At 50.4% G+C, this 25,838-nt stretch overlaps 1 protein-coding gene across 1 annotated transcript in view; it reads left to right on the top strand.

Moving 5' to 3' along the window:
* Positions 1–376: 376 nt before the first annotated feature.
* Positions 377–25,838, top strand: part of LOC311530251 (C-type lectin domain family 2 member D-like) — a gene marked incomplete at its 5' end in the record, with an annotated part of 45,474 nt that continues 20,012 nt past the window's right edge. Inside the window, one exon of the mRNA XM_084646715.1 lies at positions 377–509. Within this exon, the coding sequence (XP_084502841.1) occupies positions 377–509 (133 nt within the window). The remainder of the gene's footprint in view (positions 510–25,838) is intronic.

Below are 25,838 nucleotides of genomic sequence, written 5' to 3'. Positions count from 1 at the left end.
ATTCAGTGGAAAATACAATGGGGAGATTTATATACACACAGAACATGAAACAATGGGTGTTACCAGTATTTATTCACTCTCGCTTGCATCTCTGTTCTTTGATAATAAACTCATTCCTGTTTTCTGTATATCTAATTGCTGTGTTCTCAATAGAGTGGTTGGCCTGAATTGAATCTTACAAGCTGCTGTGGACCGCGCCTGTGGGATTAGAGTCACAGTTCTGCATGTGCTCCGGGGAACGGGCTGAGCACTCCCGAGGGACGCTCAGAGGTTTTGGGAGTGTCGATCGCTAACCTGTACACAGAGAGCGAGGCCTGCAGGGGGCTGGAAGGTCAGGCTTGCGCTGCCAGGGGTGGTGGTTTGAGAGAGCTGACCCATGGCAGGCCTGGACAAGGCTCCCCCAAAAGTGCCTCGTATGCCTGCTATGGATCACTCAAACGGGCAGACGTCCCCGGCTCATTCCACCCCTGCACCCCCCAGGTACAACCCACACAAGGCATTCGACCAGGGTGAGGAGAACACCTGCAATGCCCTGTCACCTGACGTGCTGAATTTGCCTCTGAGCCCATTTTCCCTTCCAGCTTGGGACTCCAGAACCCTGCCTTGTTGAGCCAGACATGCTTGCCAGCTGCAAACACAGACCCAGGTCTGGGCCACACCCCCAACGCTGCAGACTTTAACCCAAAACTGCTCAACAGGTCACCTGTCTCCAGCAACTAGCTCCCAATGGGATCCAAACCCCAAATAAATCCGTTTTACTCTGTATAAAGTTTATACAGGGTAAACTCAAATTGTCCACCCTCTATAACACTGATAGGGAGAGATGCCCAGCTGTTTGCTCCCCCAGGTATTAATCACTTACTCTGGGTTAATTAATAAACAAAAGTGATTTCATTAAATATAAAAAGTAGGATTTAAATGGTTTCAAGTAATAACAGACAGAACAAATAAGTTACCAGGAAAAATAAAACAAAACACGTAAGTCTAAGCCTAATACATTAAGAAACGGAATACTGATAAATCTCACCCTGAGAGATGTTCCAATAAGCTTCTTTCCCAGACTGGACTCCCTCCAGTCTGGGCCCAATCCTTTCCCCTGGTACAGCCTTGTTCCAGCTCAGGTGGTAACTCGGGGATTTCTTATGACTGGCAGCCCCCTTTGTTCTGTTCCACTCCCTTTGATATCTTTGGCACAAGGCGGGAATCCTCTCACGGTCTCTCTGGGTTTCCACTCCTCCTTCTAAATGGAAAAGCACCAGGTTAAAGACGGATTCAAGTATCATGTGACATGTTCACATGTCCTGTGAGCCCCCCTCCATTCTTTCAGGACTGGCCCGCACGTATGCGGTGAAGGCTTGCAGGTGAACAGAGCCATCTACAGTCAGTTGTCCTAGCTAATGGGAGCCATCAAGATTCTAAGCCACCATTAATGGCCCACACTTTGCATAACTACAGTAGGACCTCAGAGTGATATCTCATATTCCTAATTTCAGATACAAGAATGACACATTCATCCAAATAGGATGAACACACTCAGTAGATTTGTAAGGTCTCATTACAAAACTTATAGAGACCTTTTGCATAAAGCATATTCCAGTTACATCGTATTCACACTTAAACATTTTTATAAAGCTTATGAAGTGCAATGTCACAGGGTCAATACCCTCAGAGGATACCTGCAGATAGAGGCTTCCCTGGCTGGTGGAAAGGCCTCAACTGCCCTGCTTCCCATGGCCAGAAGGCATTGTAGTACAGCTATTCTCAGCTTACCCGGGCCTATGTGGAGCAGAATGTACATTAGAGCAGCCCCAAGGCTGCTCTGACTTAGACCTGGTCAGCACAAAGCCTGACGATCATTTGTCTACTCTGCGATCAGCACTGGCTGCCAGTGAGTTGGCCACCCAGGAAGCCTAGCCCTTGGCCCTTCCCCTTGTGCCTGAGGTCCCGCCACTCCCCTTCTGCCCGCCTCCCTCCCCTTCTACCTACCTCTCCCCCGCAGGAGCCCAAAGCACCCTCACCACAGCCCACAGCCCCAGCACTGGATGGCAGAGGTCGGGGGGCGAGACCCCAGCCCCGGGGCACTGCAACCTCCGTGCCCACAGCCCCATGACACCTGCTGCCCATGCTGATCACGCTGTCTGGATTGAAGAGATTTGATGCACGTTACCCTACTGTTCCCGTATCGTGTCCGAATCCCAGAGCTGTTGGCACCACTGGAAACGGAACATTTATTCATTCCTAAATCTGCTCAAAGTGTGTAAGTGCAAAGAAGAAAGGAATAATAAAATATATATAAGAGAACCCCTGAGATGCCTAGCTCTCTAAACAGTGAGAGGTGAGGAAGCCCCTCTCGTGTGGGTGCATCGTATGGTGCCATATGCACACCCAGCACTTCTCAAATCCGAGATGTTCTAATCCACATCCATCTCCTCGCCCTCCCATTCTCCCATCTCCTCCACCTCCATCTCCTCCATGTCGCTGCTGTCAGGGTCGTGTTGGGGCTCCGTCGGAGCCCTGGCTTTTGGGCTATCTGCTGCTCCATAGAAATCCCTGGCAGCATCTCCCATTGGCAGCTGCAATGTGATATTCACAGCAAAGTACGAAGCATGGTTGAAATCTACAAGCACAGAGCCCTGCGGCTGGGTTAGAGGCCAAGTGCACAGAGGTTTGTGCTGCTCATGCAGGTGGAGGGATGAAGGCAAAAACATCAAACTAGGAACCGAATTGGACAACCATTTCACTGTAGACAAAGATCTCATGCCCCTCATCCCGACCAGCAGCTCCCTGCTAGCCCAGTTTTGTCAATATTCCTTTGCCACCCCAGAGCCCCCTGCGGTTCTGGCCTTAGGTCACCCCAGACAGCTCTCTTGATTCTCTTCACTCCTTCTGTGGCAGATACAGGATACACAGCGGGGCGGTGTGCGGGTTTCCTTGGCACTCACTTCGAGTGAGCTCCATAACTCAAGGCTTCACCGTTCATTAGTAACACGCCAATTGCAACCCCACACCAGCCAAACCCATTCGCAGCTCCAGCAGGGCTTCCTTTCTGTTTCTTACCCGCCTTACACACACTCCGCCGAACCCAGAATACACTGGCGAGGAACATCTCTTCCTGACCCCTGCATGTGACCAGCTGAAGCAAGAGACTTGGGACCATAAGACATATACCAGACAAGACCCTCAGGGTTGCCCAGTCCACCCCCATCCCACAAGCAACCCTCTCATACAGTCACACTCAAATGTGTCCAATGCTCTCTTACAACTAATAAAGTTTGCCCCTATTGGGAGGCTGTTCCAGAACCTCCCTCCTCAAATGGTTAGAAACTTTCTAATCTCCCAGCCTGAACTTGTTCTTGGCCAGTTGATTCGCCTTTGTTCTTGGGCCTACATTGTCCTTTAGCTAGAACAGCTCTCCACCCTCCCTGGTCTTTACCCCGATGTATTTATGGAGAGCCATCAGATCCCCTCTCAGCCTTTGTTTTGCTAGACTAAACCAGCCCAGCTCTCCCAGCCTTCTCTCGTGAGACAGGCCCTCCATTCCCTGATCATCCTGAGAACTCTTCTCTGTACCTGTTTCACTCTGAATTCATCTTTCTCGAATGATCAGAATCATACACAGGATTCTAGAGGAGGGCTCTCCAGGGCCATGTACTTTCGTACTTCTCTGTCTCGACTGGAAGTGCCTCAGCTGATGTATCCTAGCATCACATTTGCCTTTTTCATGGCCACATCACATGGGTGGCTCAGTCACCGTATAATCGACCAACACATCAAGGTCTCGCCCCTCCTCTGTCGCCTCCAACTGATGAGCCCCAGCATCAAGAAGAAATTCTTCTTATTAGACCCTAAGTGCAGGATTTTGCACCTGGTACCTTTAAATGTCATCCTTCTTCTGGTACTCCAGTCTTCAAGGTCATCCAGATCTTCCTGTATAATATTCTACCCCCTCTGGACAGACCATGTTTCCCAGCTTTTTAATCATCAGTAAGTTTTGTTATCACTCTCCTACTTTTTGGGTTAACACCATTAATAAAGAGATTAATGAAGATGGATCCCAAAACAGATCCTTGAAGAACTCCATTAGGAACTTCCCTCCGATCCCATAGTTGAGTTTCCAGACTTCTCCCCTTTAATTGGTTCCTTACCCGCCTTACAATTCTTGTACTGATCCCCGTCTTCTCTAATTTAGCTAAGAATTTCCCACGTGATACCGTATCAAATGCTTTACTGAAGTCCAAGTATATTAGATCTGCTGCATTTCCCTTCTCTAAACAACCAGTTCTCAGCTCAAAGAAAGAGCTCAGGTTAGTCTGGCCCCATCTACCTTTGGTTACATCCCCTTTTCCATTTACCTCTGTTGGAGACCCCAGGGCATAGCCACTAGTTAAGTTGAGGAGATGGAAGGCCATAAGGGTCGAAGAGGTCTCCCTGCTAAAGGCCTAAGGGCTTCTTCTCAACCCCCCTTAATAGAATTCAGGCCTGGCTGGTTTGAGTAAGCTCTTTTGCTCTTAAAACAATGTTGCAGATGCAGACAATGCCCCATAGTGTAAGGTTTGCTGACGCCAAGTTAAAGATAATAGGAGAGAGAGCTACAAGGCCAGACAGGATGTGCTGGTTCTTTAAGTTGCTAGGAATGCTTGTTAGAGGTTGCAGGAAATAAACATTGTCCTAACCCATATAAGAAAGGCAGAGTATTTGTGCAAAGTTTTGATTGGCTGATGTGTAGTGCAGTAGCATTGAGGAATATAAATGTGTGTAATGACCTGCTCTGATGTGCAGGATTTGAGATTCTATTCTCCCTGTACCTTGTTTGCAGCTGCAAATAAACTTTTCTGCTTCCCCACCCCATTGTGATTATTGAGTGACGCACACCGGGTAACGAACCCCCCCCCCCGCTGTTGTTCGCCTCTGGCACTGGGTGCCGGCAACAGCTTTTGGAGTCCCAACGTGGGGTGACGAGGATGCAATTTAGCCTTGCCCAGATCCCTTCTGGAAGTCGAGGATTGCAGCAACAACCGACGCCCAGCACACACCGGTGAGTTCATTGGGGGCCTCAGAGGAGAAGGAGTTTGATCAACCCCGGAGGGAACGACGGTGCAAGACACTCACATAGTGGAGAAGCAGCTGTGGGAGACGGTGAGGAACCTGTTCCTTGGATATAGGGGAGGAGCAGCTGCGGGCGATGTTGGGGAACCGGTCCCTTGGATAAGGTAGGAACCTTTTGAAATCCGGATTATATGCTCTGTTGGAACCTGGGGACGCCCACAGTTACCCTGTAGGTATCGGACAGGAACAGAGCACGGGAGGTACGGTACGATGCACGCCCCTAGAGTGTATTTTAGTAAATTGGAAGATATTTGGATCAGATCCAATGACTAAGGGTAAATTAAAGCGATTTTGTACAGTTGACTGGCCTCAGTACCAATTAGAGGACCAAGAACAGTGGCCTCCCGGAGGATCACTAAATCATAATACAATCCTCCAGTTACTCCTGTTCTGTCAGCGAACGGGGAAGTAGAATAAGCATTCGTATGCTTACTTGTTTATAACCTTATAGTCTCGTACTGATATTTTACAATGCTGTAATTTAACCCCGATTGGCCCTGTAGCAATTAATGTCAGTCCCCGGATCCCCACCCCAAATGTAATGGCAGATCCGGTGTCTCCTTCGGCCCCTACACCCACACAGAGCGAGGCTCAAAGTAAGATTCTTAGTGAAGCTCATAGTGGGGTTCAGGCTCCATCTGCTGGATTATACCCGTTACTTACCACGACTAAAATCGCCCCTAATGCAATAGAAAGGACAAGCTCTTACCATGCAGGTCTATACTCATGCATCTTTTAATCCTATGGACCTCTGGACCTATGGACCTCTGGCCGCTTTCAAAGCACAGGATGGAGAATTTTCTATCAACCCAAGCAAGTTGGTATCGGTCTTTGAGGGATGTCTTAGCAGCTACAAGCCAGGCTGGGATGATTGTAATGTCCTTCAGCAAACATTATTGACTGAGGTTAAACAAGAACAGGTCATAGCTAAAGCAAGGAAAAAAGCGAAAAGGTGATATGACCAAGACCGTAACAATGTCCCGATCCCAGATAATCAAGTTCCTATAAAAAATCCTAGGTGGGACCCAAATGACAATCAGGCTATGACCCACCACACCTTCTATAAGGAGCTGCTACTGTATAGACTCCGTCATGCAGCTGTCAGACAGAATAATTAAACTAAACCATAGAAGGTAGTGCAGGATCCAAAGGAAAGCCCTGGAGCTTTTTTGCAGCACATTCGAAACACGATCCAACAGTATACCAATGCAGATCCTAATAATCCACAAACTGAGGCAATTATTAAAAAACTATTTACAAGCAGGGCAGCCCCCGACATTAAGAGAAAGCTACAGAAAAAGGAGGATTTGATAAGTATGACCATGGCACAGATTTTAGAAGCAGCAAATCAAGTGCATAGTTTAAAAGAAGTAAAAAAAAAAAAGCAAGTAAAATTAATGGTAGCGGCAGTGCAGGCAGGCACGAAGAAAAGTAAACAAAAAAAAGGGGGCCGTGGCCACAGACGTCCAGGCCCGCGAAAAAGACGATTGGGGCGCAATCAGTGTGCCCTGTGTCGGCAAGAGGGACACTAAAAAAATAAGTGCCCAAACAAAAAGAAAAGGGGAAGTACCTCTATGATGGCGATAAAAAAACAAAAATAAGGGTGTCAGGGGAAACAGATCATCCTACCCCCGGAACCCCGAGTAAAAATGCGGGTGGGAAATGAAGAAATAAATTTTTTAGTCTCCTGAATTTTGTGGGACTCCAAGGATATCGGGTAGCACGAAGTAAGGCTCAGATTGCTCTCCCGCAGGTACAGTACCTCGGGTTCTACATACAGCAGGGGGAACGCCAGCTTTCAAATAAAAAAATAAAAGCCATATGCCAAGTTCCTATCCCGAGTAATCGCAAGCGGCTCAGAGCATTTCTGGGGATGGCAGGCTTCTGTAGAATATAAATCCCAGAGTTTGAACTATAGGCTAGACCCCTGTACGACTGTGTAAAAGGAGCAGACCATGACCCCTTTCATTGGACCCCAGAGGCTGACAGGGCATTTAAAATCCTAAAAAAAAAGCTAATGGAAGCCCCGGCTCTAGGTCTGCCAGATCTCTCCAAGCCATTTCAGTTGTATGTACATGAACGAAAGGAGGTGGCCCTGGAAGTACTCACACAGCTGCTAGGAGCATGAAAACGTCCGGTGGCATATTTTTCGAAATAACTGGACCAAGTAGCCAAGGGCTGGCCAGCGTGCCTGCGGGCAGTGGCAGCCACCGCCCTGACCCTGGCAGAAGCAGAGAAACTGACACTAGGGGGAACAATACAGGTTTTTACACCAAACATGGTACGCGCTTTACTGGATGTTAAGGGCGGCCTCTGGCTCACACAAGCGCGTATGGCAAGATACCAAGCAAAGCTCTTAGAGAACCCTGAGGTCACGCTGCAGCCTTGTCCATCCCTTAACCCTGCCACCCTCTTACCAAAAACTGAGAAACAGAAACATGACTGTTTAAAAATCATAGATGCCCAATATTCTAGCCGCCCGGACTTGAAGGATGTGCCCCTCCCAAATGCAGATTATGAGTGGTACACTGATAGTAGCAGCGTGGTAATAAATGAGCAAAAAACGGCGGGTTATGCTATTGTAACCCTCAGTGACACCGTGGAAGCTGAAAGTTTGCCCGCTGGGACCTCTGCCCAGTTGGCTGAGCTAGTGGCCCTGACCCGTGCACTCGAACTGTTCAAAAAAAAACAGGTCAATATTTTCACTGATTCCAAATATGCTTTTGGGGTGCTGCATGCTCCTGCTGGCCTGTGGAAGCAGAGGGGAATGCTGACAGCCCAAGGCTCCCCAGTCAAGTACGGGCCCCAAATCCTCCGGCTTCTAGAGGCAGTGCAACTCCCTTTGGAAGTGGCAGTGGGACACTATAAAGCCCATCAGAGGGAGGATCAAGATGTGACCAGGGGTAATGCCAGGGCAGATAAAGAGGCAAAGCATGCTGCCACCCTGCTGTTCCCTCAGACTAAAAACACCTATATGCATGCCCTTATCCCATCAGTGGGGAAGCTCCCGACCCCTCAGTATTCTGGGGAGGAGAAACAGCTAGCTGACAAACTTGGTCTCCAGGAAAAGGAGGGATGGCTTCATTCCCCAGAAGGGAAAGTCCTCTTACCAAAGGGCCTAATTCTGCCAGTATTACAAAAATTACATCAAACCACTCATGCTGGCAGGGAGGCACTTATCCAAGTAATAAAAAAGTACTTCATAACCTCCAGACTCGGAGCCCTAGCTGCCCAAGTACAAACAAAATGCCTAGTCTGTCAAAAGAATAACCCCCAATCAGGACACCCAGTACCACCAGCGGCCCTGGAACCCACTCCAGGCCCCGGACGGGTGTGGCAAATAGACTTTGCTAAGTTTCCCCGGACCCAAAAGTTCAAGTATCTCCTTGTCATAGTAAATGGATTCAGCAGATGGTCAGAAACCTTTCCATGTCTCAATTGCACTGCCAGGACAGTGGCTCTCAAGTTTGTTAAAAAGATTATTCCTCCCTTTGGACTTCCCCAGTGAATAAAATCTGACAATAAAACACACTTCACGTCAAAAATCGTCCAAAGCATCTCAGACACCGTACAGATTCCCTGAAAACTCCATACACCCTGGAGACCTCAAGCCAGTGGGGTAGTGAAGTGGATCAATCAGACCCTTAAGCAACATCTCTCGAAAGTATGCCAGGAGGCCTCCCTACTGTGGCCTGATGCCCTGCCCCTAGTTCTGCTCCGCAGCCGTGCTCTTCCAAAGGGTAAATTAAAGCTCAGTCCCTTTAAAATTATGTTTAAAAAAACACGGCCTATAAATAGTACACCGCTTATGTCAAAAAAAAAAGTAAAAATTAAAAAACAAGTTTCTCTCTCAGTATATGTGTTCCCTGTCTGCTGTTCTTTGTCTCTTCACAGGTATGCTAAGGATTCCCAGCCTCTACCCTTGGACTCACCCATCCACTCCCTGCAGCCTGGTGATTCAGTGCTTGTACGTACCTGGAAAGACGAGCCCCTCCAGAAAAAGTGGAAGGGTCCTGTTGGTCTCCCACACGGCAGCAAATGCCGAGGGACACAAGAATTAGATTCATTATACCCAGCTGAAAGACGTGTCAACCGCCCCCCCCTCCCGCCCCCCGGCTGAAAGGTAGACCGTGCATTCAGCCCCCTCCAGTGAAGATCTTAGACTAAAATTACTATTTAAACAGCAGCCCACCAAAAAAGCAAAAAAATAAATAAAAAAGTATATTTTATTCCCCCTCTTAGCCATGTGCCTAACCGGTACTGCTGTTTCAAGCATTGTACCCGTAGATACCTGGCTGGCACTGGCCCAGAGTGCAGTGAACGCAACGTCGTTCTCAGAGAACCTTATTCTCAGAGACTAAGGCAGCAGCTCTGGCCTTTTCTTTCGTTAGTATCCCTGGGCTTGTGGTGCATAATTACCACGCAGTAGAGCACCTTGCCTGCACAGTGGCAAAGGCCATTAATTTAACCTCAGCCGTCCTGGCCCAACTCTCACATGAGTTGGGGGAAGTACGTCAGGGCATGCTACAGAACAGGCTGGCTGTAGACTATTTACTTCTACGCCATGGTCACCTATGCCAGGAGTTTGCAAGCATGTGTTGCTTTAATATAACAGATGCAGAGCCGTCCGTAAAAGCTGATTTCCAACGCCTAAAGCAGCTAGCAAAGAGCATTCATCAGCAAACCAGAGAAAATTAGCTAAGCTCTCTATTTTCTAGTTGAAGCCTTTCCCTGTAGCTAAATAAGTTATTTAGCCTATTATTTAAGTTTTTTTTCCTGTATGAATCATGTTGTATTTACTATGTTATATATAGTCCTGGTAAAAATGCTTATTTTGCATAGTTTTAAAAATCTTAATTTTATGCATAGCCCGCTAGTAAGTAAATAAAAATAAAAAAACTCAAGCAATAAAAATAAATAGTCTCAAAAAAAAAATGTTAAAAACCCCAGGACATGGCCACTAGTTAAAGTAAAAAAATAAAAGGCCATAAAGGTCAAAAAAGTCTCCCTGCTAAAGCCCTAAGAGCTTCTTCTCAATCCCCCTTAATAAAATTCAGGCCTGGCTGGTTTGAGTAAGCTCTTTTGCTCTTAAAACAATGTAGCAGCCGCATATAATGCCTCATAGTGTAAAGTTTGCTAACGCCAAGTTAAAAATAATAAAAAAAACAGCTACAAGGCCAAACAAGATGTGCTGGTCGTTTAAGTTGCTAAAAATGCTTGTTAAAAGTTGCAAAAAATAAACATTGTTGTAAACCATATAAAAAAAGCAAAATATTTGTGCAAAGTTTTAATTACCTAATGTGTAGTGCAGTCGCATTAAGGAATATAAAAGTGTGTGTAATGACCTGCTCTAATGTGCAAAATTTAAAATTCTATTCCCCCTGTACCTTGTTTGCAGCTGCAAATAAACTTTTCTGCTTCTCCACCCCGTTGTGATTATTAAGTGACGCATACCGGGTAACAAACCCCCCCTGCTGTTGTTCGCCTCTGGCACTGGGTGCCGGCAACACCTCCATGAATTTAATTCTCCTCCCCTCACAGTGTCTTCTACAGCGCCTTGCCTACTGCTGAGCTCACTGACAGAAAAGCAAGAGGGAGCGAAAAGCTGGGATGTGGCCACTAGATGGGGACAAAGAGCTGCATCCGCTGGCCAAGAGCAGCTGGGGGAAGCCTGGGAGCAACAGGTATCAGAATAAGCAGGTCAATCTCAGACCGTGGCCTAGTTTCCAGACATCTCTGGGCCGATTCTTGGAGGACACAGCTCCTGGCAAAGCCACCCCCCAGAGTCAGGCCCTCAATGGTTCTCCCAGCGCAGTGGGCCCTGGGTGCAGCAATGGTGCAGAGATCGGTGTGAAATAGGAAACCCTGCAAGATGCTGGCTCTCCCTGCGGTCCCTGACCCCTCCAGGGGCTCCAGTGCAGCTCCCCCATACGCAGGCAGAGCTCAGAGCAGAGTCCGCAGCAGCCCCACCCCAGCGAGAGCTCCCAGTGAAGGCAGAGGCCTGGCAGAGAGAGGAGAGGGGCACAGGCAGGTCAGCGGAGAGCTGGAAGGTGGCTTCCACCCCAGGAGGATTAACAGAGAAAGAAGAGCGGAGCTGGGAGAGCACAAAACAGAGACACCCCCCAGCAAATCCCCCCCGCCCCCAGACACCGAGATCCCGGCCTGGGAGAGCCCTAGCAGAGGGGTTCATTCCCCGATACTTACTCATGACAGTTGCAGCAAGGGGTCGTTGTGGGGTGGGAGGAGGTGCCACCCCGCTCTGGCTGGCTGGCTTTGGAGAGATACAAGGGTGAAGAGCGCGGTGAGGAGTTGGTGCCCTGGGAAAGAGGTGGAACAAGAGTAGGGGCTAAGGGCCGAACAGGGGTGGAGCATCTACGGGGAAAAATAAGTCAGTGCCCGTGGAGGGGAAGGCCGGGGGCTCTGTTCCACGAGGGCTGAGCATGTCAGAGCAAAACTCCTGAGCAGCGTCATTGTGGCCTCCCCCTGAGTGTCCCTGATTCCTCAGGGTATACTGCATTTCCCCGGCTCCTTCCCTTGCTAGGTGTAATTTCAGAAAATCACTCTCCTGTCCCTAACTCCCACAGCCGCTGTGTATGAGCCACTGCCAGGCCTCTCTAGATGGGCTAACATCTGGATCCTGCCCAAGCTGGTTCTATCCCACGTGGCCAATTGCAAGTGACCAAAAAAAAAAAAATCACAAGTCAGAGCCCCCCTGAAAAACGATTGTTTTTAAAGTCTCGTTGGTTTTAAGCCAACAAGTTTGGGTTCTGTTCTCCAGCTCCTGGTGTTGGAGCCTTTTGGGGGGGGGGTCACCTTTTCAAGCTTTTCTCCCCATCCAGGAGAGCAAGATCATGAAAAACTTCTGCCAAGAATGGCCAACCCCGCCAAAACCTTCTACCAGCACCGGAAAACAGTTAGTCCCAAATTGGGGAAGAAACAAAACAAAAAACCCCACATCATCCAAACCATTTTTGGTTTTTGAATTTTCCAACAAAAAATTGATTTTTTCCTGTTAAAATGACACTTTCCACAAAAAATTGTCTTTAATCGAACACCCAATTTTCCCTAGCACAAAATGTTGATGGAAACATTTCAGTGTATTAGTTAAAGTTGCTGTGAAATCCCCACCTCCCCATACCTCCCTACCAGCACCAGCCCTAGCACCTATGGGGCGTGCAGCTATGCAGCCTGCCTGGCTGTAGGGCCCCTTCCCTGCCTCCCAAACAGCAGCTGGAGCCAGGGAGCCATCGGGGATCCCCACAGGGACTGGCTGCACTTGCTGCTGCTCAGCTCAGCCCCACAGGGTCAGCATCAGCCTCTCCCCATCCCTTTCCTGGGCAGAGAAGCGGCAGTACCTGGAGCTCCGCTGCCCTGAAGATGCCCCACGGGCTGCGGTGCCTTGGCGCAGGGAGAAGCTGCTGGATGCGGCTGGGCTGGGGGTGAGCGCTGGGCTCGGGAACCTCTGGGACAGCCGGGCGGTCGGTTTGCGGGGCTGGTCCTGCTCCTGTGAACACAGCGCGCTTCTCTCCAAGGGGAGCTTGAACAGGGCCTCCAGCCCCAGCAGGAGGAAGCGTCTGCAACAGCCCCGGGGACCCAGCACAGAGACACCCCCGACCCCAGTGAGCTCCCCTGGGGCAGCAGCAGCCTGGCCTGAGGGGAGAGAGGGAGAGAGACACAGCAGGGGAGAGTAATGGGATAGTTCTGGTTTTGCACCAGGCAGCTAGGGAGAGCTCAGCTGAGCACCCAGGGCAGGCAGGGTGTTAGGGCAAGGGGCTGACAAAGGAGGAACTAGAGAGTGCCTGAATCCTGTACAATCCTCTGGTAAAGCTCAAATCTTGACCGCCTCAGGAAGCAAAGCATGGCTCGGAAAACTCTCCTCCCATTGCAAAGCCATTCCGGAGTTGTTAAATGAATCTCTAACCGGCTCTGTTGATCGTCTGGTGGAACTGCCCATGCCCCGTTTACACCACCAGCTTACTGCGCTTTCGTAGAGTCAGGTGACGGGGGGCTGGCCTTAGCTTTTGGTGAAGTTGCCGCCGATCTCGCCCGTTCCTTTTGCGCCTCTGCCATGCCGTGGGTCGGGGTGTTTCTGGGGCTCTTCCTTCCAGCCCGCCCCTCTGGGTTTTTGGATGGCACTTCAGGGAAGAGATTCCATCTCCCGTCTGGACCGTTCAGTGGGGCTGGAGTCCGAAGCAGAAAAGGGGAGGGGGAGGTGTGTTGTCTGGGGGTTAGAGAAGGTAGAGCTGGGGCGGGCGGGGGGGGGGGCATGGCGGGGGGGGCAGCTGCAGGGCCCATGTGTTCCCAACACCTCCGCATGCCCCTTTCTTCAGGCCCTGTCCCGCCCAGGGGCGCTGGAACCATTTGTACAGTGAGGGGGCAGAGAGCCACTGAGCCAAACTGTAAACCCTGGATAAGATGGAAACCGCTTCAAGCTGGGGCGGGGGGGCGGCCCCGCTAGGTCCAGCACTGGTGGTCCTGCCCATGTCGATTTTACAGAAAATATTTGGGGCTTTTTTGTCCAGTTTTTTTATTTTTATTTATTGATTTGCAAATCCCCAGCTGCTGGCTGAGCAGGCGAGACTGAGAGGCGCAGAGAATAGGGACGGAGGGAAGAGCGCATGGAAAGAACACACAGAGGAGGGGGGAGGGATTATTTTGTAAACTTTCTTTGAATGCAGTTTAGCAGCTGGAGACAGAGAGGATTGGCCAGCGCCTTGCATCCAGCCAGCCCCACTTGATCACAAGCAGAGAATCCCCTGGCAAGCCCCAGGTTAGGGAACTGGGGCTGCGGGGTGGGGCAGGGTTGAAGCGTGTCTTCTCGAGCAGGGGGAGTCGACCTTGGGTTTTAAGGTCTTGGGGCTGGGGGGAGCATGTCCTCACTGCAGAGTTAACTGGAGTTATGGACCCTGGGGGTTATAATCTGCTTGCAGAGATGTGCTGTGTAAATGCATGAGATGAAATCAGATCTGGTGCCGGCGTGAGAGGTGTGCATGGCGTGATGGGGGGTGTGTGTGTGAGTATGAGAAGCAGCCCTTGTTAATTGCACGCTGCCCACTCATGGCAGGGAAACCCCAGCACTCACCTCTAGATCTTTCTGTGATCTACCTACAGGAAGGAGCAGGTGGATGTGACACCCCTTCATTCCCTGTCTCAGGATCTTCCCAGGCCTTCCTCACCTCTGACTCCGCTCTCCCGGTTGATTGTTAGGGCTGAGCTCTGGCTCTTTGTCCGGACAAGCCCCAGCAGAAAATGCACAAGCCCCATGCCTGTAGAACGAATTGTAAGAAGCTTGGGGTCACATTCTTTTAGATCAAAACCCCCTTTGTTCTGCCACAGCAAATATCTCAAACTTTTTGGTAGCAAGTTGTTCGTTTAAAATCTTTTTGTTTAAGAAGAGTCCTACCTCTCTTCGAGCCAGCATTGTTGATGTTCCTGGAGATGTTTTGCTCAGTCATGGAATGTCGGGGGTTTAAAAAACGCCATGGTTTGCTACGAAAAAGCTCTAAAAGTCTTGAGCAGGTTTTGCAAAATAATGCCCAGAGTTCGGCTCCTAAATCCAGGTATAAATGGGCAGCGCCCTGCAAATCTGCAGAGATCCGCTTCGTAGCCGTGGATCGTGTGCAGAAACAAATGTTGTACTCGCACAGGGCTCTATAAACGTGGCCTGATGCACAAGAGTGTGAGACCCTCTCACTCTCACTGCAGCTGCTGAAGGCCTGGCACTTCAGTGTCCTTACAGGACCAAGAATGGACGGAAGGACATGAGAATAATTGCATTGCACGCTTCCCGTTGTGCTGCCCTGCAGCAGAATTGCATGAAGTGCAATGGGTGGGGAGTGAAGGGTTGTCAAGGGGAGAGGTACCTTCAGGAACAAGACCACCTGAAGGGGGAACCGGCACCTATAACTGAGCTCCTCCTGGTTAGCAGAGCTCTGTGGTTCGTTTTCCGCTGTAGTGCTAAGATTCTTTCCTAGTGTTACATGGGGAAGATCTCAGCTGAGCATTTCCTGGTTTTCTAACAGCTGAGTTTGGGGCAGTGACACCCCGGAAGGGCCTGGGGAGCAGAACTGCCTGTTGGTCAGCAAAAACAGGGTGGATTTGATTTTAAATCAAATTGATTTAAATCACTAGTCAGGACGACTCGATTTAATCATGGATTTCTACATAAAAGTGTATTCTTGTTGGTTGTTATAACCTTAATACATGTTCTTCACAACTCAGAGATAGATGTAGGTTTCATTTTTAGAAGGTACACACTATACATTTTTAAAGGGTGATTTATTCTGAAAACTTTTCAGATGAGTTTTACAGCTATCTCAGAAAATGAATGATTGTTTGGTTATTTCATTTACCCAAGGTTATTGAAGCAGATAGTTCCCCTCCCAATGACTTCATAAATATCTCCAATTCAACAGGTTAATCGTTAATATTTGGAGGATTTTCTTGCCAGGCTGTATATCACCTCTCCATATTTATTTATTTATTTATTTGAAAACATTTTTGCTGTTAACAAGCATGTTACCTCTGGAGACACAAATCCACAGTTTGAGAACTGCAAAACTAAACATCTCTGATGGTATCTTCTAGACTGAGCACTGAATCCCATTGGGTAGATAGAAAGATTAACCTACACAATCTATACAGAAGCCTGTGGAACCCCATAAGATTGGGTCCTTCATCCATGAAGTATTGGAACTCATTTACAAAACTTTTCTTAAACATTACATGAATATATTGTCTCATACTATAGAATTAGAATTTATCATCCCTATTCCATGATGAGAGATCTTGGAGCTAGAATGTATCTTAATTAAAACTATCTTTAAATAGCTTTTTGAGGGGCAAAAACCATTTTATCAAAAAAATCCAATTTTTTTGATTTTTTTTTTAAATCATTGATTTTTATCCACCCTGGTTGCAAGTGAGTAGCAAAGGTGGTCCCAGCAGGGAGCCAGAGCGTCCAAATTCTTCGCTGGTGGGAGAGCCTGTCTGTGAGCATCTGTAAAGCATCTCACTTCAACAGTGACTGGTTGAACGATTTATTGTAAGGGACGCCCTTTCTCAGACCCTTTCCCTTTATTGTCTCCCAACCCCTCACGTCAGTCCCTGACCCAGGATTGCCAAGCCAAACTCAAACACAACTTGTTTGAAATCTCACAGCTCGCCAAGATTACCTAATTGTCCAGGTGGCTGAGCCCGTTTTCCACAGGGTCAGTCTGAGTTCAAGTCAATGCCGCAGGGCATTTCAGGCTGCTGTCCTGTCTGGTCCAGCCCAGGGGACAATATCTGATGCTTCAAGGAAAAGCAAGAACCCGCTGTAACATACATGGCTAGTTTTACCATGCTGTAAATGCAGGTGGGGAATTAATTACTGACCTCGGTGGCGTTCAGACTATGTCCTGAAGCATGGGATTGGGCCAGAGGGACAGCTAGCGCTGGACACAGTGTGTAGGGTCTCGGAGTGGGAAGTTCCTTGGAGAATTCCACTGGGTGGGAGACTCAGCTGTGAAGGGAGGGGGCGGGCAGGAGCATCTCATAAACCCAAGATTGGAATAACTGAAGTATAGTTCCTTTTACATGGAGCCTCAGCTCTCTGGAAACTCTGCAAACACTTTAACCACATGTTCAACTCCATCTGTAGGAGTAGCCTTGGATCGCAGTGGGAGGGCTCAGGTGCGTAAGTGTTTGCAGGGTGGGCGCTCAGGGCAGTCCCTGACACCAGGGCAAAGCGGATGTGACGTGCCACTGTCTGGATTTGGGAGCCTGCCTGCACACCAAATTCACTAGGTGGTGGGTGCATGACTGCAAGGTGCTGGGCTGGGGAAAATCAGCCCCGAGTGGTTATTTTGAGTAGAAAACCAGAGCCACTTCTGGGGTCTTTCAGCTTCTAATGCCCTTTCTCTTCTGCAGCTGGATGTAAGCCTATGATAAAATCCTTCTCAATGCCAAGTCAGTGCCATAAATCACTGGACTGGGTGCAGGAATCAGTAGGCGACGTTCTCTGGCCTGGGTTATGCCAGGGCTCAGACTAAATTATTCTTCCCAAAACTTTTAAAAGCTGAGACCCTCAAGGCAAAGAAACCAATCGTGCCCCTCACCCATCAGCAATGTGTTAGTGACCCCAGCCCCCATTTTCCTGTATACATCTTCAAACCCCACCCTTCCCACCATGGCTAGCCCTTCCCCATGCTTCAGGAGACGCTGGAGGAGATGATCCTAACCGTCCCCTCTAACCTTAAGAACCTGAGGGACCCCATCTTGGAGCATCTTAAAAATCCCAGTTCCCAGACTCTGGAACAGGGGCTGCTTTGCCTGGCTCACCTTTCTCCCTCCGTCAGGTTGGCCGATGGGGATAATGAGCCTGGAGATCTCATTCCCGCTGCTCTGAGTGCTGCCCATGTGCACTCGACCCAACTCAGCTCTTACTGTACCCCAGGAACGTCTTCATCTTCTGGGATCCTCATGGCAGCAGTGGGATGATTTAACGGAGTCCCTTAGTCATGGGGCCTTTCTCTCTCTTTTGTTTCAGAGCCAGCGTCCTGGAATCGTCGCATGGTGCGTGGAGTGGTGGGGGTGGTGGGGGTGCTGGTCTCACTATACCTATGTGGGTTTTGGAAAGGTAGAGGGAAAGTGTTTGCCTATTCGCAACTTGTCCTCAGGAAGCTGCTGACTCATCCCTCCCAGTAGCCTGGAAGTCCGCAGGATTCCCAGGAATCTGAGCTCCCCGCAGTGTGTGACAGGGACGGGGACCAGGCCCAGGGAACCAGAAACAGGAATCGAGACCCAGCCCTGGAGAATGGGGAAGGAGACCTGTTTGCGATTTCGTATCCAGTCTCCTGAATTGTTCACGTCCAGACCCTCCCCCTAGTTCTTAAAAAGTCGAAGCATTTCATTTAGACACTTTCCAAACAAACCATTTTGATTTTTCAGTTTGAAACTATTTTTTATTTAAAAATGTCCTTCACTTTTATTTTAAAAATTCAAAAAGTTATAACCCTTGAAATGTTCCTGGGTCTTTTTCTTTTTTTTAAAGCTTTTTGGTTCATCAAAAATTTGGAAAAATGTTAGTTTTGTTCAACCTGAAACCGTTTTTTTTCCATCTCTTTTTTGGAATTGCCAGTGACCAAAAAATTCTGTTGCCCAGCTCGAGGGGCGGGTGAGCATTTTGGCGGTTATATGGTGGGTCTCTAAGTCCCCTTGTTGCTCAAAGTTTTCTTACTGCAACAAATTAATTTGGGATGAGGGCAGGATGGGCAAAAGCTTCCTAAAAGTGGTGGTGGGGGGCTGCTGGCACAAAAACTGTGGCCCACCCCCTGTGCCACCCTTTCTCCTCGAGGTCCTGCCCCCTCAAACTGCCCTTTTCCTTGAGGCCCTCCCTCACACCGCCTTTCTCCCTGAGCTCCCACTTCATGCCGCCCCTTGCCCCCAAAACACTGCCCTCCCCACTCCCTTCTCTCCCCCATCATCCAGTCGCTCACACTTATGGCCAGTAAAAAGTGGTGGGCCCTGGTCTCCCCTGTTCTGGCACCCCTGGATGAGAGTGGGAGAGGATGAAGAACTCCTTTCAAATATAACTCCCCGCCACCCTCAGAAAAGCACAATTTGCCAGCAACAGCAAAACATGCACCTAACCAACACGGGCCAGTCGAGCTGTGTTGTGTGTGACATTCCCGTCTTGGGGCGGTTTATGTCTTGGAGAATGTGAACCCTGCCGGCCTGGGTGTTTCTCTGCGTAATGTGACCTCAGTGCTCCTGATGAGAGCCATTGTTTGTAAATGTTTCAGTAGCAGACATATTTATCATTCATGTACAGACAGACATTTATTCACAATTAGAACTGGTCAAAAATAGGGAGGGTGGAGAGGGTCATGAAAATTGAAGAAGAAACCACTCCCCCCCCATATTCTTCCAAACTTATTTGGAAATGTTTTTAATGATCAAATTTTTGTTTCGTTTTGGTGGGAAAAACTCCATGTTCTCTCTCAAGTGGGCAGAGAAATCCAAAATGTTTTTTTTAAAGAGGTAACTTTTTTCAAATGATCAATGTAATCCAAAGTGGCATTTTTAGTTCAAAGGTTGCATTGTCAGTGTAAAACCCTTTTGAACCAGCTCTGTTACTGTATAACAAGATGAGTTTATTTTTCATGATGCATTGTTTGGGCCAGGTTCCAAGTGGCATTTCAGTTTTTGCACAGCTCTTCTCTTCTTGCATCTGCACCTCTCATAAGCTGTGGCCTTAATCTTGGGCCTGGAAACACTTATGTGCATGTTTAACTTTAATTACTGCTGTGAATAATTCCATTTCAATGGGACAACTCTGAGATCGGCTTTACACTACGGCCCTATATCGGTGTACCTATGTCATTTATTTAATTTTCTTTCTTTTATATGTGAAAGTTCTTGAGAGGTTAAAGCAGGTAAAATACATGAACAGGTTCTGACAGTCCGAGTTTGTCCGTGCAAAGTGACAGCAGAGATGTGGGATCTGCTAGTTTTCCATAAGTCTCTCAGGGTTACCCAGGATAACTTTGGGGATCTCTGTCTTGCATCGGGAATGTTCCCTGAAAGTGTCCAAACAGCTCAGAGCTACAGAACCATTCCCTGGATCCATTCTTCTGTCTTCCCCAGAAAGCAGTCTGGCAATTGTTCCTGTCAGCTCATTGCTAAGTTATCTGTCAAAACACTAGAGTTTTCAGGTGCCTAAGTAGCCCCTGGAATCATGGTGAAATTATCCTCCCCGCCACCACCAAAATTGGAAATGGTGCCCCGGAGTGCACGGTACCCTACCGTGCTTCCCCCATAGGAACTGCATGAACAGGCAACTCTGCAAGTTCTCTGCATGCCTCTGCAAGTGACCCCCATGCCTCTCCATTTCCTTGGCCACATGTATCCTGTCCCCATGCCGGCGGTGAATCCAGAAAAAGAGGGAAAAGCTCACCACTGCGACCACCTGAGGGCGGTGTTGGGTTGAGATCAGCTGGTCAAAGCAGGCAATAGGGACAGAATCTGAGACTTGAAGCTCCTCGAGCGACCTCTGAACTTTCTAGACCTGCCCTTCAATCAGACACAGCGATTGTAAAGTTGAATGTGATAGTAACTAGACCCATTTTAAACCCTTCACCACACAAGACAAAGCCCGTAGGATTCATCATGAACTATTTATTTCTCCTCCCCTGGCTCCATGCAGCCACCAGCCACCTTGAAGCTTTCTCTCGTCTCTCCCAGGCTGGGCTCACTTGATTGCAGGAGATCAGCGGAGGGTCCAGCTTTGCTCTTTCGCTTCCATTCTTCACGTCTTTGGGTGGCTGCATTGGCAACTGAGCAGCCTAATGGAAACACTGAGTCCTCTGTCTCGGCAGGCAGGCCCAGCCGCCAAAGCCAAAGCCTCCCTGAGAACAGGGGGAGGTTCGCCTGAACTCTCAGGAGTGGAGGCTGGGCCCATAGGGTAGGGATACCATATTTGAACTTTCAAAAAAGAGGACACTCCGGGGGGGGGGGAATGGTAGCCCTGCCACCTATCTACTCCCTCCCACTTCCTGCCCCCTGACTGCCCCCCACACAATTGCCAACCCATCCAACCCCCCTGCTCCTTGTCCCCTGATCGCCCCCTCCCAGGACCCTGCCCTCTATCTAAGCCTTCCTACTCCCTGTCTCCAACTGCCCCCTCCTTAGACCCCTCCACCCTAACTGCCCCCCTAGAACTCCAGCCCCTACCTTTCCACTGTCTGCCCTGCCCCCTATCCGCACCCCCACCCCCTGACAGACCCCCGGCTCTCCCACACCCATCCAACCACTCCCTGTCCCCTGACTGCCCCCGCAGAACCCCCAACCCATCTAATCCCCCCTGCTCCCTGCCCCTGACTCCCCCCCGAACCTCTGCCCCGTCCAACCCCTCCCGCTCCCTGTCCCTTGACTCCCCCGACACCCTTTTCATATGCCCACCCCCTGACAGGCTCCCCCCAGAACCCCTCATCCATCCAACCCCTCCTGCTCCCTGTCTCCTGACTGTCCCTTGGGACCCCATGCCCCTTCTCCAGCCCCCCCGGCCCCCGTACCCTGCTGCTCAGAGCAGTGTGTCTGGGGTGCGGAGCCAGACACAGTGCCGTGCTCCCCCACAGAGCGCGCAGCTCCCCCTCCGCCCCCAGAGTGCTGCACTGGGAGGGAAATCCCGGCCCTTTGGAGAGTTTTACCAATTCCTCCCTGAGGGCAATTTAAAACCCAAAAAGCCGGACATGTCCGGGAAACTCCGGACGCATGGTAACCCGACCACAGGGACTTCAGGATCTGCAGCTGCTGCCACCTGTATGGTGAATCCTCGGACTCGTCACCAAACAGCTCTTCCCCATTCTGCAACCTGGCCCCATGGTCTGACCGTGCAGGAGAACAGAAACCCTTTGGGACAGCAGGAGAGTCTCCTCAATGCCGCACTCTTCGCATGACTTCCCGCGGTCATCGTGAAACACGACTACCCTGCCCCCAGGAGTCTCTCAAGGAGCTGCCGGCACAGTCACTGGGCACCCACTCGTAATGGTCTCGGGCAGTGGCATTGCAGAGAGAGCTGAGCAGACCATCCCTCTGTGACTTCCTGAATTGCTGCCAGGACGGATTCTCCTCTGAGCTAGGGAGAGTCCCCGAGGACAAGCAGCTGTGGTGGGGAAGGGGGCAAGACAAACACTCCCCATGAGCCCTTGACTAGCAGGTAAGCAGGACTCTAGGAGCCAAGGCATCGGTGTGTCTTGCTGGGAGAGCAGAGCTGGAGAGCAGAAAAGGGCATTGGAGGAATTGTAGAAAAGTCATTGTCATGGCCGGGTCATGGGCAGCCAGACCTAGTGGTCAGAGGCAGAGTCCACACTCACAAGACAGGAGTCGAGAGTCAGCTGGGTCAGGACACTGGAAGAGCAGAAGCAAAAGAACAAATTGTGTTCAGAACCTCAAGTCAGGTGAGTCACCCTGAGTCCAGATACCAGGAAATCAAGCCTGGGGAGTGGGAGCAGGAACAGCCAACACACGGTCCAGAGCCGGGGAGGTTCTCGGCTGTTCAGACAGCTTCTTGTTCCTGCTGCTGGTTTAAGGAGGTCCCGGGGGCCGATTAGCTGCTCTGGGACTCTGCCAATAGGAGCTTCAAACTGGGTCTGGACTTCGTCAGTCCTAGGTAAGCAGTTTTTCGTAGGCTTCCAGGTGGCGTGCTGGAGGGTGGCTGCTCCCAGGAACCCTGCAGACCCGGGTTAATGACCCATGGGTCAGGACAGTGAGTGATCTCTCCCTGCTCAAACCTCCTTCACGAAACAGTCTCCAGGGTCCCGGGCGCATCCTCTGAGAAGAAAAAAACACAGTCATGAGGACAAATAGGCTATGGAACAGGAGCCCCCTCTTTGTTGCAACAGCCCCAAGTGCCCAGAAGAGTGGACGGTTCTTACCTCCAGGAGATGCCTGGGATCTTCCATCTAAGCCTCAATGGGACCCCTGTTGCTTGGTCTGACAGGAGGAGATCATCTGTCCCCACTGCTCCCTGCGCTGGGCTGGCTGCAGCACACATCTGTGTAAGAGGCTGGGCCAGAGAGATGTTACAATCAGGGTCCAGGCACCCCAGAAGGATAACAGAGGGTCTGAAACCAGAAGACGAAGCAATCAAATCAGCGGATTCGACAGAGAAGTTTTCTACCCTACAGGGACATCAAAGAAGGTCTGTTAGGAAAGCTGAGATGTTAGTCTGGAAACTGCTAAGGCAAAGAGTGTGACTTGTTAAGATTCAGTTTTAGTCACTACAAAGTGTGTTGTGTTTTGTTTCTCTCTTTGAAATTTGTCTCCTTCTCTTGCTTAGTATCACTTAAATCTCTTCTTTGTTACTATACTTCCCAAACCACCTCAGTGTTGTGTGTTCGAGTGAAGTGTGATTCTCCAGCCTACCCAACAGGCTGAGCTGTGCCCTGTCTCTCTGAAGGTAGCGAATAATTTCTGAGCGGTGCTGGGCCCAGAGTCCAAGGGCAGTTCACCAGACATCTTGTGGGAAGCACAAAGAAACCAAAGGAGCAGGAGAGATTCCGGCCCCACTGACCCATGGGAAATTCCCACAGAAGAGCCTACACAGGGCTCTAGACACGGCCACTTTGGGTGTGTACCAGAGTTCACTCACTGCTAGATGCTGGCCAGGCCTTGTGTCATTGCTTTCTCGCTGGGCTAGCAACCCCGCTCATACTCACTCTTGCAGTTTGTTGGCTGGGAACTCAGCCCTCCAACCAGGTGACTGTCCTTTACTCCACTCCTTCCTGGGTCGTGCTCTTTGCAAACAAAGTCCCAAAATGTCTTGAACAGAAACAAGGCCTTCCAACCTCGTGGGGAGTTCTTCCTCAGCCTGATTTCGGTTCGGCCTGCCCTTCTTGGGTTTCTATGGTCTTCTATGTCCCCTTCCTTAGGGACAGTGAGAGAAGCCAGTCCTACCCTGGACTCCAGGGTTTGGCCCAAGGCCATCTCCTGAACAGCTCGCTCTGCTTCTGGACTTTTGCTGCTGTTTTCCCTTGTTTCCCCTCAGGTGGGGCTCACTTGGTCATCAATTTGGCCTAGCCCCAGGCTAGGCAGCCATAGGCCAAGCCACCCTGTTAGATACCCTCCTCCTTCAAATCCGGTCCAGCCCGGCTGACAGGTTTGCTGAGGGGATGGGGAAACCCCATTGCTGATCAGAAGGAGGTCAGAGTCTGTTCCCTACGAGCTGAAGGTCCGTTTGTCCTGCTGCGGCAAGTGGAGCTGGAGAGCGGAGATGTTAGGTGAAAGAGACTGCATGATGGAGTTGGAGACTGAGGGACGGGAGCCTCCTCCCAGAAACGCTCCCAGGAGAACAGGTTTGAGGAGGAGTTCTCTGGGGAGCCTCCTGCTTGGAAAAAAAAAGGGTGGCACACTGATGAAGATGTCTCTGTCCCAGGGATGGGGGAAGCTCCCAGCCAGGCTATGCAGCAGGGATCCCATTTCTCCCCCAAGAAACCCATTTTGCCCAAAGAAGTCAATGGCTCTTACCTCCAAGAGGGAGTGGGCTCTTCCCTCTAGGCCTCTTTGAGAACTACTACTGCTTGCACCCATCTGGGAGGCTGTCACACACCCCAGGACCTAGAAGACACGGGGGGAGGAGGCTCCTCTTCATGTCAGACTCGGAGAGCCCAGAGAAGGGCCAAAGGAAGAATAAAGGGCAGGAGATGAAGCTAGCCCGGAGCCTCTGTCCCATCCTCACCTCCTCAAAGGTGGAGCTTCCTGAGCTTCAATTGGGCAGACAGTCTGTAGCCCTGACGCAAAGGTCCTTCTGCGCCATATGGGGCAGGAAGATCTCTGCCTGGGAGCATGGGAAATGGGATGGGGGTGAGATCAAGGAAAGAGGGGAGGGATATGGGTGTGAGGGAAAGAGCTCCTGCCCCAGATGAAGGTATCTGGGGGGCCGTGGGAAGGACACAGCTCCATAGAGATGGGAGAGAGTTCCTGTGAGTGCCAGGGGCCTCCATTTCTGCTTCCACTAGTCCCCCATTTATAGTGAGACACAGCAGTACCTGCAGCAGGGAGCGGGACTTGCTGAACAGGGAGGGGAACCTTGAAGAGCATCAGATGAGCCACAGCCCTTGCAGCGCCTCGGGCATCTGGTGCAAGTGCCGAATCATGTGAAGCTGGCCCATGACCTTGGCTGTGACATCCTCATGCTGCAGGGGAACGAGAACATGTCAGAGACTGAGACACTCCCCAGGAATCAGGGAGGATTAAGGGCACCTGGAACCAGCACCATCATTTCCACCCAGCAGCTGCTCATGTCTGAGTGGTAGATTCACCCTCCTGACCCCCAGGATGGAGGCTTGCTGTCCTCTCTAGTGACCTTCAGTGCCAACCCCCCTCCTTGTAGGGTGAGCTCCTGCCACTTCCCCATCAGTGCCCGTGACAGCTGTTCCACCTCCAACCCACCTGGGGACACCGCTCAAGTTCGGAGGACCCTCTCTTCCACCCCTACCTCCATCCACACCCAGGTAGGGCAGGGAGGGGGCTCTAGAAGGGTGGCGGGGGGTGGGAGGGATTCTGGCAGCAGTGAAGTGGAATGGGGAGAGCTTGAGACCTTTCCCCAAGACACCCCAGTGACAAAACCTGAAACCACAGGATGGCAGCCCTGGTGAATGGGGCAGGTCAGCAGCCCCTGACGACTGAATCCTCCCAATCTCTCGAGAGCGGGTCAGGCCCTACCAGCAGCAAGACCAGCTTTCCACACCCATGTGCCTCAGTCAGTCACCATCACCAGTCAGTCCTTGGCCTCCCAGGATGCCAGGGATGGGAGCAACTCTCGATGGTGGCTGGGGTGACATGGACACTAGGCCATGGGGAAATGGGTGCAGCTCTGTGGGGCAGGAAAGGTTCCCAGAGGGCACTTAGGGGACTCTCCTGTCCTTCCCAGGAGTGATAGCAGAGCACCACATCCTAAGAACAGAAGTCCATGAAGGCCAGAAGTCCCCACTAGGCTCCTTGCTACCAGGCCAGCAAATGGCGAGAGGATGGGAATGAGGCCCTGGGTCCCACCCCAAGCTTCTGAGTCAATTGCAGCTGCTTACCGTGTCCCCCATCAGTTGCTGGGCTTCCCCGAGGAGGGAGTAGACCAGCACCAGCCCAGCCTGGCTGACACGCAGCAGGGGGTCGTGGATGGCCAGCAATGCTGTCTGTACGAAGGATCTTCTCTGCCCGACGGAGAAGAATTTTTCAAAGACCTAAAACCAAGA

This window comes from Lepidochelys olivacea (genome assembly GCF_965140295.1).
Source record: "Lepidochelys olivacea isolate rLepOli2 genome assembly, chromosome: 14".
Classification (NCBI taxonomy): Eukaryota; Metazoa; Chordata; order Testudines; family Cheloniidae; genus Lepidochelys; species Lepidochelys olivacea.
Note: the sequence above shows the minus strand (reverse complement) of the source record. Positions and strands in the feature narration are given on the sequence as shown.